This window comes from Chroicocephalus ridibundus, chromosome 3 (assembly GCF_963924245.1).
Source record: "Chroicocephalus ridibundus chromosome 3, bChrRid1.1, whole genome shotgun sequence".
In the NCBI taxonomy this organism is placed as follows: Eukaryota; Metazoa; Chordata; class Aves; order Charadriiformes; family Laridae; genus Chroicocephalus; species Chroicocephalus ridibundus.
In genome coordinates, this window is record NC_086286.1 from 126,603,114 (window position 1) to 126,622,246 (window position 19,133).

At 40.5% G+C, this 19,133-nt stretch overlaps 1 protein-coding gene across 2 annotated transcripts in view; it reads right to left on the minus strand.

Annotated features, from left to right (window-relative positions):
• The window catches only part of MSRA (methionine sulfoxide reductase A), a 314,031-nt gene that overhangs the window by 151,442 nt on the left and 143,456 nt on the right, over positions 1 to 19,133 (minus strand). For both annotated transcript variants that reach the window (XM_063330697.1, XM_063330698.1), the window contains one exon: positions 11,523 to 11,642. In XM_063330697.1, coding sequence (XP_063186767.1) covers positions 11,523 to 11,642 — 120 coding nt within the window. The remainder of the gene's footprint in view (positions 1 to 11,522; positions 11,643 to 19,133) is intronic.

A 19,133-nucleotide genomic window follows, 5' to 3' on the forward strand; every position in this document is an offset into this window, starting at 1 on the left:
TCGACAAATTAATACAGAAAAGGCCATCAGTGATTACTAAATACTAAATCACTGAAATATCTGGAAGCTGTGAGGTATATGAAGACTGAACTTGCGCTAACTTTCGCTGAAGTAGATTTTTAGACTAAATGCATCCTTGGTGTGAAACAACGCAGCAGTTAAATTTCAGTTAGTCTAATACTTTCCCTTTATTTTCTCCCTTTTGCGAGATTGTATATCCCAAAAGTTTCCTGAAGGATAGCTTAAATAAAAAGGGGATTTGGCTCCTGAGTGGGGAACCAAATAAACCTTTGAGTGACCCAGTCAGTCAAACAATGCCTAACGTATTTCACTAAATAAATCTTCGATCCTGGGATCAAGAACGGAGTGGTCCGCCGTCCCTCCTGCCCAGGCTGCAGGAGCAGACAGGTCTCGCACAGGAACACGCATTTTTTGTAAAGGATCCTGAAGTCAATGATCAAAAAGCAGAAGGAGTCCGTGTCTCAATTGCACCTCAGTTGTTTTTTGTCAGATGTATCTCGTGTGGCTTGTGGATTAACCCTTGAGCTCTGACGGCAAAGATTTCTGCTGCGGTGTTAAAATGATCTAAGCTGAGTCCTTCTACAAATCGATCAGGAGGGTTGTTGCACCCTACTGCTGTGGGGAAGTTTCCTATTGATGGAAAAGGCAGATTTTCTATCACTTTGGGTATTTAAATAAAAAACAGATAATAGTCTCTTCAGTAGCTTGGTCTTCATAGCTTACTCCTGTGATTACAGCGGTGTTTAGGGCCTCCAACCCGACAGCAGACAAACATAAAGTGATGGAGCCCACCTAGCAATAGGTTTTGATACTTCATGACATCTTACACCTCCTCTTACACCAGAAGTGTGACTCAATCGCAATTTACAACCTCTCCCAGATTTACAATCTCTGCAGCTTTTAGCGCCCCAAAGCATTTTAAAGATTTTTGTCTCTTCTAAAAAGGACACACCTATAACGGATATACTCAAGTCCTAGTCCACAGCAAATCTTCAGCAATTAAATTGAAAGATGACTTCCTTGAAGTATCCTTCATCTCTTGATAAAGATAAGTTAGGACTCCTCAGACAGACTGCTTGATCTCTCTTAGAAAATATTTCTTGCTGTGCACAGTTGTAATCTTTTGCTATTTTATGAGCCTTTTTTCCCCCAAATGCATCCTGAGTCTGACAAAAAAATTTTGCAATTTTGTTGATGGTTTAACTTATTGTGAAAAAGAATGGTGAAAAGTGGGACGTTGTTCTTCTCATAATGAAATATTTTGATTTTTCTTTTAGTTCAAGCCAAAGTGACATTCTAAAATATGGTTCCACTACTTTAATCCTTCCTAAAAATTTAGGAACTATTTAAAACAAAATCAGTGCTCTCCGTGGTCTCAATTTCTTCATTTCTTTGGTTTTTATGTTAGTCAAAACTAATCAGGGAAAAAAAATATGCATTGACCCAAGAATTATTTTTATTTGGTTTTCTCAGTGTATCCAGCTAACTGAAAAAAAGCTATTTCCTTGTCCTCTGTCTTCTCTTTCTAAGCCTCTAAATCAGTAATACAGGGCAGTTGTCTACTACTATGTGTCACACTCCCAAAAGGATTTGGATGATCTTTCTACAGTTTTGTGAGCAATTCAGTGAACTCCCTTGAGCTCTGGCTTTCCCAAAATCCCTCTCAAAGTGTCCTTTACCCTGTTGTTACTTCACACCAAATGCAGAACCTGTTGCTACTACAGCCATGAGGACCCCAAAGGCTCTGCCTCTTCTTTCACTGGACCAAATTCTACTTCTATTCACGGACCAAATTCTTCTCACCTGGAGAAAGTCGTGAGAGTGTGTGAGTCTGCAAATGTACGACAGAGCAGAACTTGACTATCATAATTTTGCTAATTATAAATTGAGATTAAATAGTCTTCTTGGGAACGGCTGAGCAACAGGAAGAAAGTAAAACTCTTGTAATTAGTTATTTTCATCATTCATCCATGACATAGAAACTCTGAAGGTCACTTGTAGAATTATTCAAAATCTTAATTGTCGTGGTGAGACAGTATTCAATTTACAAACTTTTATATGCCAGCATAGGAACATGTTCCATAAAGGGAGTAAGTCAAACTGGGTTATGTTTACACGTAGTAATTTCAGTACTCTCCCAATTTCAGGAAAAAAACATTCTCAGAAATATCCAAATTACTCCAAAAACATTTCAGTCATGTGCCACTAAAGGAACAAAGATTTCAGCTGGGGGAATATGCAGCAGGAGCAGCAAAATAACACAAATGCACCACAGCAAACAAGAAATACAGGGAAAACACAAACATGTTCTACCATCTGCTTTACCTCTAGAGCAATGCTCTCCCAAAAGCTGTAGCTTCTCCCTGGTTTCTTCCATCTCTGGTCTCTAGCCCTCATGACATTCTTTTGCTTTTTGTTTTCCTCTTTCTTTGACTTGTAGTATCAGTTTGCTCAATACTTCAACTATTACGTACCAAGAATGGTTCTCATGGACACGAACGGCCACAGGTGACCTCATTGGAGTTACTACCTGTAGTAATCACTACTTCAGGGAGGACAGTTTGGTAGCCTGAGTAGACTGGCCTTGTTGGGTTTTTTTTCTTTTCAAGTGTCTCCATAGCAAAAACAAAATGGAAGAAAACCCCACTAGCCATAATAACAACAGGGAGCCCTTTGGTAACATCATCTTTTTTCACAAATACACCATGTTCCCACGCCTAAAATGAGAAGCAGCTTCCTGCTGCACCTTCAGTGTTCAGGCACAGTGACATGGTGAACATCACAGCCTAATCCTGCCAGAGCCTTCTGAAAATGAAGGTCCTTTGGGAACTCAGTGGAGGCTCCAGGTCAGAAGATTTTGTCTTTGACTTCTTCTGTAATGGCTCCTCCAACCTCCAGGGCTATCACATTTTCATCTTATATATATCTTTAATAAAACCAGGAGATGAGAAAGACAGAAACAACACATCTCAGTGGAATACAATTCAAATAAAGTTGTTAATAATAAATAATATATTTAGTATTTATAGTGTTACCACTACCTAAGCCTGTGATTATGGGCAACGCTGAGATAAATAGCTAAAAGGAACAGAGGATAGCAGTGAGGCTATTAGGATTTTAAATTTGCCACAAGGCACAATCAGGTATCTAAATAATAAATATCAGTGTAATTTCTTCAAGTCTGAATCGGCCGAGATATTAACCCTGAGAAGTCAAATTCTGAAATGGAAACGTAAACTTAACCTTGATCAAAGATGTAGCAGAAGTCACTAAGCCGAGCAGCTGCCATCCCTCGTGGACAGGCAGCTTTTTGTTTTTCAGGTTGGTAAAAGTATTTATTCTGCCTTTTATTTTTAAATAATGAATCTACAGAAAACATTTCTGTATCCTGGTATTCTAAGGTATAATGATGTTTTCTTGGTCAACGAGAAGCTCTTCTGTTGAAAAAGAACATGGCAGTAATGTCAACGTAGACAATTTTCTAGGTAGAACTGCGATATAGCAGGTAACTGAAATTCAATGCATCTGTTATATTTCTTGTTGCCAAGGTTTTAACGTTGCAGCAGCATCTGCTATCACCTTCCAAATGATTTTTTGAAGTGAAATTGGTACATTCATTTTATTTCATGACTTAGCAATTGCATCAAGGACAAATTACAGTCTACAGGGTTGTATCAAGGTTTTGTCTGCACATCTAGGAGGATCCTAGGACTATAGTCTCATGATTACAGAGACACAAGTTATTCTAACTGTCGCCTACTTATAAAAATTATATGTTTTCTACAAAATCCTGTTCTTCATTTGCTACAAGTAAATATACAAAATACTAATATCTACAGTACATGACATTAACTTTGATCAATAGCATATTTTGTACTTTGGCTGACCTTTCCTTCCTTCCTTACAGGTGAAGTAGGCAAAAGAAAAGGGGAAAGGTGGAACAATTGGCCAATAGCGTCAAGGCAGGTTGAACAGATCAAGGGCATGGTGAACACTGATATTCTTCACAGAATCTATAAGTCATTAAAATTCCTATATCCTGTTCTTATAAGAAAAAAAAAAAGAACAGACAAAGGCACAACAGGAATCTATTCTCTTGACAGTGATTTAATAATAAAAGAAAATGTTCTGAGCCATTCTCGTTACTGCTTGGCAACTTTAATCTTGTGGACTTAGTTTCTGTTCATGAAAACCTTCAGATCCCTTTATAAGCTACGGAAAGTGAAGGGAATATTTCTAGTTTAATTATACATTTAAACATTTTAGGAGAGTCAGACCCGCTTTGGAATAGTGTTGTGATGTCTAAATGAAGGGCTTTTCAAGTAATATAAGGCACTGTCTCAACATACTGTTAGTTTGCCATAGGACATTCATCTGTATTTTGTAGAGAATGGGAAATCTGAGAAGGAAATAAATATCTTCCCATATTACATTTTCTCTATACAGCTATTAATAACTCATGAAAAATGCTAGTCAGATTTTCTGTTGTTGGCTTTAATGATCATGCTGTTTATGCATAAGTACGTCAAATATAAGCCCCACGTCATGGAGTCAAACCCTCTGCGCGCCATTTCCATTCTTAAAGCAAAAACACGGTAAACATCAACCTGTTGTGGACGTTACTGGTTGCCTTGCCCTCTCCTTCAAGTATAACTAAGATGAAGTAGAGATGGAATTAACTTTGTAAATCACCAACTGACCAAAGGGATAGGAGGTAACAGAGCAAGAAATTAATTTTGCCTTTCTCCGCTCTCTTCCATCAGCCGTTTAGAAGTCTTCCGGATGACCTTTGGAAGCCTGGACGTTTTAAGGAGAATTGGAGCTCCTACATACAAGAATCAATCAAAAGACTAATTGGTATGCAAAAGGCAATACTATCCCTCAGAAAAACGTGGGTTTGCTGCATAGGAAATGTGAAACAACTTTACAATCAAGTATTTTCTGTAACTCAACACAGAATTTAAGTCCATGCGGCATACTTTTATATTGCATGGTTAATTATTAAGAAATGTGACTCGTGTACAAGAGAATATGCTTCAGAAAGGTACTGAGAATTGACTAGATTATAAATGGGTTGAACTAACTAAAAATACTGTTATGTTCACTAAGCCTTCTCACTAATATTGGTTAATAAACAAGCATATTCACCTATTTTTCTTACATTATAGTCACTGAAGATAAACAAAGAAAAAAACCCAAAAGAAAATTAAATGGCCTGCTTAGATGTTAACAGCTTGAACCACAAGCCCTGTTTTTAAGAAAATCATCGTTAGCTGCATATTTTATATGGTAATTGTGCATAACCAGTTTATGAATAACAACAGCAGACTTTTTCCCTTCTGATTTCAGTGCCACTTGAGCTATGCAGATTTCAAAAAGCTTATGAATATACAGATAAACAGAATTGTTCTGAACATCTGTAAGCAAAATATGAAAAGATGTTCCTTACTGAATGAACATCCTGGGTTGTCTAACGCTGGCCAAAAATGGTGTATTTATGCATTAGGCTAACGCACCAAAATAGCTCAAAATCCTTCACGCACTCCAAAATGCCTTTTCAGATTTTCATCTGTTTGGTTGTCACCACAAAATGTAAAAATAATTTTCCAGCACAGTATTCAGAAGCTTCAAAGTCACTCATTTATCTCTTAAGCGTCAGTTCAGCAAGGCAATACCACATCAACTGATAGGAGAATCTTCCAATGACCTCTCCCACATCCGAACAAGGTAACGCTAATCTGACCCTTTCAAGCAGAATCCTGACTTTCCTACCTCCCTAATGGAGAGGTGAATCACGTTGCTCTTCACGGTTTGTGAGGTTGGAGGTTTGCCCTTAGAGGCTTAAGTTTTCATGGAGTACCAACACAGTGTTGTAACAGCACCTGGGTGCTGTAAGAGAAATGGCGTCCCCTCACATAGTTTAATACTAGGTCTGCAGATCACTTTTGCTTCCCAATGAAGCCCATCACATGAAGATCACAGCAGGAGACTGGAACACCCACGCGTGTGAAAAATCGGCCTGTTTTCACTTGAAGCAACAAAACACTTTCTTTCTAGAAAATATACTAAAAGCATGGAGAAGAGAAAGAAACACGACTTTCTTGTTTTCTATAGAAGATACCTGGATAGAAGAAACAGATTTAGCATAAAGAGCGAAGCAGAATATCAAACTGCAATCAATATTCTCCAAGATCAATTGTATTTAAGGAAGTGTTGTCCTCAGAGGTCTCCAAACAAGATATTATTTAACATCATTATGGAACATTCTAAATACACAAGAAGACAAAAACCTTTGTGGGCTCTATGAGCCAGGGTACATGGAACACATTCCTGTCCCTCTTGCCTGCTGGTACATTAGCAAGCAGCAACTTTATTTCTTGCAGTGTAAGAATGATCAGCTTTCCAAGCAGAAAGCCTGACTGATCTTGTGGCCTTCTACCATGGAGTGACTACAGGGGTGGATAAGAGACGAGCAACTGATGTCATCTATCTTGACTTCTGTAAGGCCTTTGACACAGTCCCACACAACATCCTCCTCCCTAAATTGGACAGATAATGGTTTGCTGGATGGATTATTCAATGGACAAGGAATTGGCTGCGTCGTCACATCCACAGAGTTGCAGTCAACAGCTCAATGTCCAAACAGACATCAGTAACAAGTGGTGTCCCTCCGGGGTCTGTACTGGTACCGGTACTGTTCAATATCTTAATTAAATGACATAGACAGTGGGACTGAGTGCGCCAGCAGCAAGTTTGCGGGTAATACAAGCCGTGTGTGCAGTTGGAATGCTTGAGGGAAGAGATACCAACAGAGGGACCTTGACAGGCTTGAGGAGCAGGCCAATGTGAACCTCATGAAGTTCACCAAAGCCCAGCGCACCCGGGCCAGGGCAATCAACAGTATTAGTAGAGAGTGAGTGATGAATGGATTGAGAGCAGCCTCGCAGAGCAGGACTTGGGGGTATTGGCAGATGAAAAGTTAGATATGAGCAAGCAATGTGTTCTTGCTGTCCAGATAGACAGCCAATTGTATCCTGGGCTGCAGAAAAAGAAGTGTGGCCAGCAGGTCGAGGGAGGCGATTCCCCACCTCTACTTTACTCTTGTGAGACTCCTCCTGGAGTACTGCATCCGGCTCTGGGGCCTCCAGTACAAGAAAGACATGGGCCTGTTGCAGCAGGTCCAGAGGAGGCCACCAAGGTGGTCAGAGAGCTGGACCACCTCTCCTATGAAGAAAGGCTAAGAGAGATGCTATTCAGCCTGGAGAAGAGAAGGCTTCAGGGAGACCTTACTGCAGCTTTTTGGTATATAAAGGGGCTTATTAGAAAGATGAAGAAAGACTTTTTACCAAGATCTGTAGTGACAGGAGAAGGGGTAATGGTTTTAAACTGAAAGAGGGTAGGTAGATTTAGATTAGATATAAGGAAGAATTTTTTCACTATGAGGGTGGTAAGAAACTGGAACAGGTTGCCCAGAGAAATGGTGGATGTCCCATCCCTGGAGGTTTTCAAGCTCAGGTTGGACGGGGCTTGGAGCAACCTGGTCTACTGGGAGGTGTCCCTGCCCAGGGCAGGGGGGTGGAACTGGATGATCTTTAAGGTCCCTTCCAACCCGAACCATTCTGTGATTCTATGATTCTATGGTATATAACATGCATGGATCAGATGATACATATATGATCAAGAACAGTGCATGCATCCAAGAACAAGAGATTGGAAAATCTTATGCCTCAGCGGGCACGCATTCCCCTCCCTCCACAACACGTAGGCAGCACATATACACGTAAATCAACAGGGCACATGTCTTTAGCTCCAATGGATAGTGAATGTGTGTATATATATATATATATAAAACTTATATTTGAATTAGTTGTTCACATAGACGCATCCAGTTACTTTTGAGATATCCAAGGGCAGCTGCATCATCCATGGAAAACTGTCCGATGTGACTATGACACATGGGATATTCTCGGACACCTCAAATGTCATAAAATCCTACATTTAGGAATTAAAAAAACACACCATTGGCTGATACGTTTTGCGTGACATCCCCATGGGGAAAAGAGTAAATCCGCACCGTTTTGCCTGAGGTCTAGCTGACAATGTTCTTTTAGAAGAAGTGCTAAATGTTTCATCCAAAGAATTGTTGCTTTTTTTCTTCAGCCCAGAGTGACAGAAAGGTGTTGGACTAAAATAACTTTCCTGCATAGATTCTCAGGACTGCATGGGCTAAAAGCAGAGCTCAAAGACTTGCCAACTGGATACTGTTTAGATGGCTGATGTCCTTCCTAGAGCTGGATTTAGAGAACATGACTGTAAAGTGTTTACCATAGATACAATCTTGCCAGAACAGATGAATAAGCAAGTGGCAATCACACAGTGCATAACTGAAGTCTACTATTTCCTAAGAACTGTTCTTCCCAGTGAAAACTATGGCAACTGGAAGTAGTCAGATGGCAGCATCTTAGGGGAGCTTGTGAGCACTCTCTTTAAAGACACTTCCAAAAAGTATGTTCAAAGACACAAAAAAACCTGCCAAAAAAAAAATCAGAATGAAATAGGGCTAGAGGAAGTAAAGTAGGAAAAAAATAGTATGCAGAAATCAGCAAATTCTCCAACTCAGCTCAGCTGCCCAACCAGGAACAGAAATGTGTAGCACATGTTCATGCAGATAAGGCTATGAAATACGTACTTACATTCCTGGATATCTCTGAGCAAAGAATCCTCCAGTGTCCAGCATCTGGAGGCATATAAACATCCATAATGCAAATGTGTAGAAAAACAAACACTAGAAAAATAACCTCATCTGTGTTTTTGCACTACAAATCTAACTTAAAAAATAGACTTCAAAGATTTTTCTGATTTTTATTCTAGAATTCTTACCATTTTTATTTTTGTTCTCTATTGATAAAATACAACAGACAAAGTAGCTACAAGAAGCTTTCAAAGTATCTCAATCAAACACAAAGCTCACAAAACCATGGAGTTATTCTGAAATTTAAAACCAGCCTACACTGCACAGAATTGAAAGAGATGGTACCTTTTTTCTGCTTCCCTGGCTACACCATCTTGTCATGCGTTCACATCTCCCCTTGGCCAACAGCCAGCACCCAGTATCTTTGGAGAAACACTCAGCAGTCCACCATAACTACCACTGGTGTCCTGGAACCGTGCATTTGTTGGGAAAGAGAAGTTGTGCTGCACATAGGATCATAGATTCATAGAATGGTTTGGGTTGGAAGGGATCTTAAAGATCATCTAGTTCCAACCCCCTGCCCTGGGTAGGGATACCTCCCACTAGACCAGGTTGCTCCAAGCCCCGGCCAACCTGGCGTTGAACCCCTCCAGGGATGGGGCAGCCACAGCTTCTCTGGGCAACCTGGGCCAGGGGCTCACCACCCTCACAGTGAAAAATTTCTTCCTAATATCACATATATAACATCCCTAGTCTATATAAATAATCTAATTATTTAACACCCAGGCCATTAAACAGAGTGGACAATAATTACCAGATAGGTCTTGGACCATATATATTTATAAAAATTACAGATATTTTTTTGCAGGCAAATGCTGAAAGTACAAAATACAAGACTGCAGAAGTATTAGGAAGTAATGGAAAATTTGGATAAATAGGACAGGCATAGAATAGAATCATAGAATCATAGAATCTTCATGGTTGGAAAGGACATTTGAGATCATCAAGTCCAACCATACACACACCAAAAACAAAAACCAAACCAAACCACAAACAAACAACCTGCAATCTCTGTCACTAAAGCATGCCCTGAAGTGCCACATCCAGACGTTTCTTAAATACCTCTAGGGATGGTGACTCAACCCCTCCCTGGGCAGGCTGTTCCAGTGCCTGACCACGCTTTCAGTAAAGGAATTCTTCCTAATGTCTAACCTAAACCTCCCCTGCCGCAGCTTCAGACCATTTCCTCTGGTCCTGTCATTATTCCCCTGGGAGAAGAGGCCAACCCCCACCTCTCTCCACCCTCCTTTCAGGGAGTTGTAGAGGGCAATGAGGTCTCCCCTCAGCCTCCTCTTCTCCAAGCTAAACATGCCCAGCTCCCTCAGCCTCTCCTCATATGACTTGGATCACTGAACCTTCTTTAGATGATGCCTTTCATTACTGTGTTTCGCAGGAGTTCTGGCTATCTACGCATCAGTTAATGCTAAAGGCAAAGAACCAAAGAATCCTAGAATGGTTAGACTTAGAAAGGACCTTAAAGACCATGCAGTTCCAACCCCCCTGCCCTGGGCTGGGACACCTCCCACTAGACCAGGTGGCTCTAAGCTGCATCCAGCCTCCCCTTGAACACCTCCAGGGATGGGCTTGGTGTCCTTTTTTTTGGTCTAGATATTTTTAAATTTTTATACACTAAACACTTGCACTCAAGAGCATGCCTACTGCAGTATGTTCCCACCAGAAATTCTCCCTAACCTATATGTTTTCTTTAGCATTTATAAGGCAATTTCTAATTGGTACAGTATTGTCAACATACCAGAGGCATCTGGACAATGCCTTTAATAACACGCTTCAACTTTGGATCAGCCTTGAATTGGTCAGGCAGCTGGACTAGATGATCCTTGTAGGTCTCTTCCAAATGAAATAGTCTTTTCTATTAAAACATCTCTTTTCATGTTTTTTACTATTTCCAGAAAGTTTCTGCTTTTCTGGATGTGTGCAGCACTTCTGCACAGTTGCTAGTGTCCGTTATTTGTTAATGCCACTGGACTTTTTACTCTCTTTCTATCAAGCCTATGTGACAGATTGTCAGTGAGAACAGTGTATCAACTTCAGCATTTGGCATAAAAAGTGTTAACAAGGAAATAAACCAAAAGAAAACCTCCAAGCTGTTCTCCACCAGTGAGTATAGGAAAGCAAGAATTTCCTTTAACAGCAACATTAGTCAGTTGGCTGCCAGTGGTTCTATGTTTTCTATCACAGAAAGAAATTGCATTGGGTTATTAGTACTGTAGAAGGATTAGTATAAGAGTGCAATGAAAAATAAATGCAAGGGTTTGGCATGGAAATGATAGGATGCCGTGCATTGAACTGTATAAAAATTTAAGAAATTATTAATAATAATGCGAATGAGAAATTTAGACTTCTCCATACAACCTCTTGGTTATATGGAAAGAAAAAGAATGAATGTGTGCTTTCTTATTTTTGTTCATACTGAGATACAGACAAAATCAAAACTTTTTCTAAAAAAGCTTTTTCTAAGGAACACATTTGCATAAGTGAAACAGAATTTTCTTCCTGAAGAAATTATTCTTTCTTTTTACTCAGAATATTTGTACATATATTAACTAATTAAATATTAGGAGGTAACACTGGGATGGGCGTACCATAGATTTCATTACAGTTTAGGATGCGAGGCCAATACCAGGGTTGACCAAATACCAAATCTCTGTAGTCACTGCAGTCACTCATGACCCTCGAAATCTGACAGCATTCTGCTCACGATCCTTAAAAACCAAAGGGAGAGACTTACCTGAGCAGACCTCTTTGTAGGTAGGATTCGGAGTATACCCTCCCGCGTAACCCACTTGAGTGGAGTAGACTCCCTTCTGTCTCCAAAACTTCCTCTCGGCTCCCCAGAAACAGCCCATACCTGAATATTGCATAAAATACACATCGTTATGTCAAAATCTGCTCAATACTAAATCACTCGTTTGCACATTAATTGATACATTCCATAGTGGAAGCAGCATCTATAGCCAGCACACGATGGTCACATGTTCCCCAAGATTATGCATAGTGTAGCATTCTGCATCAGGGCACAACTCAAATAAAGCTTTATTTATGCTTCTGAATATTAACATCTCACACAGGGCAAATCCTATAAGGGTTCAAAGGCCCAAACAAGGAGAATTCTCACGCACATTAAAAAAAAGTTATTTAAAAGGCAATTGCACTATTTGTACAGCACCATTTTTACTTTAGTTGATTAGCAAGCTGTCAAAACACAATAATTTGTATTAATGGCAAACAGTTATTTGATTTTCTGCTTTCAGGCATATGCCATCTTTAAAGGTGGCAGTAATAATCTATTAAATTATATGCTATCCAGGAAGAAAAATCCTCTCGTGTAACAATTTATGCATGCAGATATTTGATATTCAGAGAAAATTTCAGTAGTCATTCACCCACGTGGCCAATCATCAAAGGACATCGGACTGTCAACAGGTGTAAATTCGCAAAACTCTCCTGGCAAGAGGAATCAAGCACATTGTGTGAAAGCCAGGGGGATGGAACAAACAAGACTAACGTTCACAATTCTCTCATAGCTTAAATAGTTAAGACATGTTAGCAACAATCTGGGGCATTCTCTAAAGCTGAAACATGCCATGTACACTAGTATTGCTTGGCTTATCCCTGGTTATAAGCGATGTATTTTCTCTTTCAGCGATAACATACTTCCTTTTATTATTCCCTTACTAAAACATTTGAAATAAAAGGCAGTAAAAATAAGCTAAATATTCAATACACTTAAAAATCAATGACCCATGATGCGCTATCTATTGATAACACTGTTGACATGACAGGTTAAAAAATTACAGATATGTTCCTTCAAAGAACAACTAGAACAAAGCAGTCCCTTCTATCAACTACGATGGCTCACAGACACATCTTCTTTCTTTGAAACTTCAGAGATTAACTTCAAATTAAAGCTGTAACAGACCAAAAATTATGGAAGCAATGACTCAGATTTCTCCTCCTCCTAAGCCACGTAAATTAGGAGGCTAGCCTGCTCCTGGAGACCATGGAAAGAGGCAGGCATCTCCTGAGGACAATTCAGCCCACAGAATATATAAATTGCTGATCAAATTACTCTTTCTGCCTTGACTACAGAGATAGCTATGGCTATTAGACTTGGGTTCCTCAGCTAAATTAGGCTGGTGGCAAACTGCTGTCGGACCTCTCTTGAAATTCCCTCCCAGAAAGAACAATCAAGAATTCTTTGTTGAGAAATTTTTTGGGCATTCACGCATCACCTATCTAATGATGATTTAAACTAGAGTGTATTTCTGTACCAGATACCACTATTTTATCTCAATTGATACAGGGTGAGACAGCTTTCACACACCACGCTGTCTATGTTGTAGAGTACAAACGGCAGCTGAGGTCCCATCATTGTCCAAATCAAGAGCGTAACTACAGAATATCAGAAACCCCTGAAAGCCAATGGCATCCTGGGGGGCATCAAGAAGAGTGTGGCCAGCAGGTCGAGGGAGGTCATCCTCCCCCTCTACTCTGCCTTGGGGAGGCCGCATCTGGAGTGCTGTGTCCAGTTCTAGGTTCCCTGGTTCCAGAAGGACAGGGAACTGCTGAAGAGGGGACAGCAAAGGGCTGCCAAGATGATGAGGGGACTGGAACATCTCTCTAATGAAGAAAGGCTGAAGGATTTGGGTCTTTTCAGTCTGGAAAAAAGACAACTGAGGGGGGATCTTATCAACGCTTGTAAATACTGAAAGGGTGGGTGTCAGGAGGATGGGGCCAGGCTCTTCTCAGTGGTGCCCAGTGACAGGACAAGGGGTAACGGGCACAAACTTGAACATGGGAAGTTCCACCTAAACATGAGGAGGAACTTCTTTGCTGTGAGGGTGGCAGAGCCCTGGCACAGGCTGCCCAGAGAGGTGGGGGAGTCTCCGTCTCTGGAGACATTCCAACCCCGCCTGGACGCGTACCTGTGCCACCTGCTCTGGGTGACCCAGCTCTGGCAGGGAGTTGGACGGGATGATCTCCAGAGGTCCCTTCCAACCCCTGCCAGTCTGGGATTCTGTGACACTCAGGTTTCCTTCCACCAGAAGTCAGAGCACGTATAAGGAGGACAGTGCATGTCTCATCCCAAAGACTCAGGTCACAGATGAAAGGGAGCCAGGAGCAGCGACGTGGGAAGTGCTCCTTGGTCCATTGTGAAGACAGGGTTTGAACACATTGTTTAGACACAGCCTTTGAGACTTTAACCAAACAATTGCTTATGAGTGTACTTTTATCCATGCTTCTCATGCATACATGTAAAACTGCACGTGAACACAGGTATGTCTGCAAGTTCCTGGTAAAAATACCACATGCATCCTGCCAAAATTCCTGCCGCAGTACATTTGAGTGATGTGAAGCACGTAGGCAATACTCAATAACAGTTCTTTAACATGGAGGGTATGCAAAGGCTTGACTTTTTCACGCTGAACAGGCAAATGGAAACAAAGTTCAGAAGCAAACACAAGCATACACAGCTTGGGGCAGGAACGCAAATTTCTGTTAAAATAAAACCCTTGAGCTTCATGATTCCTGTCTGCAGTTCTTTACTCCTCATCCCCAGCCTTAGAGATGTAGCTAGATGTTGACTACGTCTTCATACTGCTTTATCCATGAGGACATTTTGGAGGCATTACAGAATTAGACTGTCATGAAGAATCTATTCGAAAAGTACATCTGATTTTGCTAAAGTTAATGCAGAAGAGAAAACATATTTTTTTTAACAACACAACTGGGACAATTGTTTAATTATGTGAAAGGCCTATTTTATACCAAGTCTGTCACAGGTTCCAAAAAAAAGGTATTTCCATTCCATTGTAAGACAGTGAAAAGTTAGGAACACAACTTTTCCATGGCCATCCGGTCTGCTCTAACAGACTTCTTTCCTTCTGACAATCGTAATTTACTCTGACAACAAAAGAAAATTTTGTATTTAGGTATGCAACCCCAAAAGAAGAAGCAGGCAGGATCCACTTAAATCTCATCTATCTTAAATTTAGATATTTAACTACACACACTGCCTAGTTATTCTGCTTATTTTTTAGGACTGTCTACAACTTGGCGGTCTCAGAATTCATCAGGTTCCTCTCAACCCCCCATGACAGTGTTCACCCAAACATGTTGTCCCCAAAAAACAGGCAGCTTTCAGTATTTTTCTGGTGGTTGGATTTAGGTAGAGAACAGAAGAGGGCACTGGCACTCACGTAGAAGTGGGCAGACTTCGGCTATATTAGACTGCTTCCAAGGGTGCTTTTAATTTGTTTTGTGGGTCGTTGGTTAGATCCTAAGTCTGTGTCTGTATGCAAAACATGGAAAATAACCTTCAGCCCAACACTAACACTCCAGTGCTCTGCATACTTAATATTACAAGGGAGGTTTGAGCTCCAGCTGCCTAAAATCCCAGCCGTGTCTGCAGCAGGTGACACCAAGACCCTTGCAAAAAGGACTCAGCCAATTTATCGAGCTAACATTGGCTGGACAAGCATGCTGAGGGGTGGGAAATGAGTACAGCCCCCAAACTTTTCCCACAACGTATTGCTAGGCCCACACCTGAGTGCAAATGAGTAACCTAAAATTAAGGCAACAACTCAAATTCAGGTTTGAGTTCAGATGAAGGCCCAACCTCAAATACAAAGCTCATTCTTTTCCTATTTATTTCAAGAATTTTAATGCTCAATAAATCCCTAACTACACTGTCTGAAATTACTCATCATCGGGTAGTGGTCACTGATCTCCTTGATCAATAACTATTCTTTAGGATTCTCTCCTCGATAGCCCTCTCTGACCTGTTGAGTTGACCTGGTGACCTGCATCCTCATCATGGTTTCTCTTCTTCCAGTTTCTGTCTTAATTCATTCTGCCCTCCTTCCTCTGAGAGACAGACGTTTTATTCTCTTGGTGAACTATTCTCATCATTTCTCAAGTACGCTGGCACCTTGCACAAACAATAAATCCTCACATCCACGAGAACAGATAAAATTGAAATCTTTGTCATAATAAAACAACCTGCTAGTAAAGGGACAGAATTTACAACAATACAAGACTAAATTGCTTTCCACAGTATTAACACATTCAGCGGCTGATGTTTGTTATTCTGCTAAAGTGGTGCCACGTTCTACAGAGAAATTGTCACAAGGAGAGGAATATTAACAATAAAACCCCACAGAATATTCTGGAGTTAAGGCACATCAGCTCATGGACTGTCTGTTCTTCAGAGCACTGGCTGCCTTAAACCACGTTTAACATGAACAACGATTACTAAAATTAAGAAATAATCTCAGTGGATGACTTCACATGCTCTCGTAGTACAAAAAGGTTTACTTTTGCTATTGATTACTACTCTCGTAAGAAAACTGATGAAATAAATAAATAAAATAATTAAATAATTAAATAAAACTCAGAGGGAAAAAAAACAGAAAAAACAGTAGGAAAAGAAACATAAAAGCAAAATAAGCTGCTCATATTATAATTTGAAACTAGAAAACATGAATGTGATTTTAAACTATTCATGAAATAATGTGCATAATCCCCAGCACTGGTGAAGTGAGTGCAGCGTTAGACCTTCCGGAGGCATTCCTAAGAGAAAGAAAAAAAAAAAGGAAATACTGGGAAACATATTCATGTTCGCAGAAAGAAAGTATTATTTGAACATAACGGATACTGCAGAAGAGTGTTTAAGCACTGAAGATATTTGTCACTTTTTAATTGCTAATTTGTAAAACAAAAACTATTCTTTTAGTGATGGGTTTTGACTGACTCTTAATTGGAATTTCAAAAGGCATTTAAAGATTTTTCTGCTTTTGAACTTCAAAACCAAACAGATTCAAATGGCAATCTTTAAAAGTTCATTCATCCCTATAAATAATATTAATCATACAATTTGTGAATAAACGCTGGTAGCCCTATTCCTTTCTAGCAGCCACATCCATTTTCTCAAACTATTCTCTTTCTGTATCCACACACATCTATATCCTCTGAACAACTCTTTTTGTACACAGCCTTACGCTCAAGCCAAGGAACGTGTGTTTCCATAGGCAACCCACATCATTTGCATATTTGTAAAAAAATAGTGAGCATAAGCTGAAGTATTTTTCTAAAATAATGAAAGCAAAGCGTTACCCTGATACGAGAGATAAGCATCCCATTGTAAAAGATAATCTGTAATAATTTTGAAATATTCTGAGATAAACTGAGCAGAATTGAACCACAGGTGTCTACTTTCTAGTGAGATGAATAGCGATAAAGATTGCGTTAACCATATTGACTAGGTCTCCACTGACTGCAACAGGAGCTCATACATTCAGGGACTAATTTATTTGCCTAAATTGAGCCATTCGGGGTCATTTGAGATGCCTTAGGATATCCAAAATATCTATCTACACAAGAAGGACTTAAATGACACAGGACTCAGGAGAGACACGTGCCTTTCTCGAAAGGCATCCCGAGGCCAGGCAAAATGCTCCTGGACATCTCAAATGTAGCTGGTGGCATATTTTAAGGCAAGAGAAACAAGCCCATACACCATATGGAGACATTACAAAAACCTGAGTATCTTTCAGTCTGTAGTTGAATCAAATCCCCCCAAAAACATAGTGATTTGTGTTTGAGAGTTGCCTCTTTCTCTTCCCCAACTATAGACTGGCACGACTGGCTCAGATGTAGAAGTCTGTGCTGCAGCATAAGCTAGGTGAATCCTAAGCAAAATGACTAATGAAAAAGTTACCTATCCTCATAATAATGTTCGATTCTTTATTTTGTGTACTGCACGCAATAGCCATCACACGGAACCAAAAAACAGATTGGAAAACTTGTTTGAAATTTATGCAACGTTCAAGACACCCTCCACTCCTACAAGAAAGCACACGGTCCTGCAAAGGTAACGTTTACTCACCTTCCTTCTCATCCCCTTCGCCAACGGCTGTTCCTACCACATCTTTGAATAACACTCAGTTTCCATGCAGGTTCCCTGATGTAAATTCCTATTTATGATTCCTATTATGTAAATCAGCACAAGCAGCCAATTTGCATCAGAAGGGCATTCCTGATCCAAGCTACAACCTCACAAGATGCACCCATTCTGCACTAATTGAAGTCTATTAAGTTCTGAGCTCCAGAGTTCCTAAAGGAGGCTGATGCTACAGGGACTCTTTCCACTTAAAGAAACGCACAGCAGAGGTATTTTTTTTATATACTGGCTAATTTTCATCTTTTCTCTAAAACATGTACACGTAGGTGGTATTTTCACTTGCAGAGCACTTTTCTTCATGCCTTTGTCCTTTACCTTTTTAGTACATCCTTCTCCGCTGGGCATCAGGTGCGCACACAACCTGACTTCTGCCTGCCTACCCAACGACCTTTCGCTCCTGCCAGCTTTATTTACAAGCGTTCTCTCTCCCCTGCCCTCCCAGCAGCCCGACAGGACATCCAGAAGACTCTTTTTTGTCATATTCTGAAGAATGAATGCATTATTTCGCTGGCATGCCAAGTCTTTTCTGGCCCACCGCCTGCAATCCCTCCACCCACACTTCAGGGCACTTTTCCATGCAGCAGATTAAGAAGCTGTCCCCATGCCAGGTTGATAGCAATGCTTCACTGCAGAAGACGAACTGCAAAGGATACGGATCCTGCTTCTCCTTCTGTTAACAGGATTTATGATTCTTCTAAGCAGGGGAAAATGTCAGTTTTAAATATATATACTCAGAAAAATAAAACATGCTGGTACGCTGGGAGAACAAAGAGCAACATGCCCTGAAAACCTCTTCCCTAACCCCAGATCAGAGGAAGGAGTGGGACAGGATCTATCCAAAGCTCGGGAGCGCACTAGACAGCGGAGACCAGCTCTTGTGCCAGCTTATGTTCTGAAACCCTAGAAGCAACGATTCTGCCAGCTGCTCAAACGCTGCAGTACCCAGCCAAAAGTAGCTGGGGGCACAGGCTGCTCCTATACATTGAAGCAGTAAAGGACAGCCAACAGAACACCCCACCGGCCCACCTCAATGCATCTCGCTCTAGCCAGCATCTCTCCGGGAGCTGAAGACACAGCTGCCAGTATCCCCGCTTCTCTTGGCCAGTATAGGACTTGGACCAAATTTTGAATACGATTGATTTAGTTACCTCTATAAAATCTGGAGAAGGAAACGCTCAGCTGCTTTGAACTGAAATGATTATTTTTTTTCCCCCAGTTGGAAGGAATAAATTGAACCTCAGCAAGTTATATACCTATATAATAATGCTCATTTCATACATTTCCGCCAAGTACTGTGATTGGCATTTTTCTTTTTAAAAAATTGTGCAGAGCAGTTGGTACAGCTGATTGATTGAAGTCAGTCCAAGTACTAATATT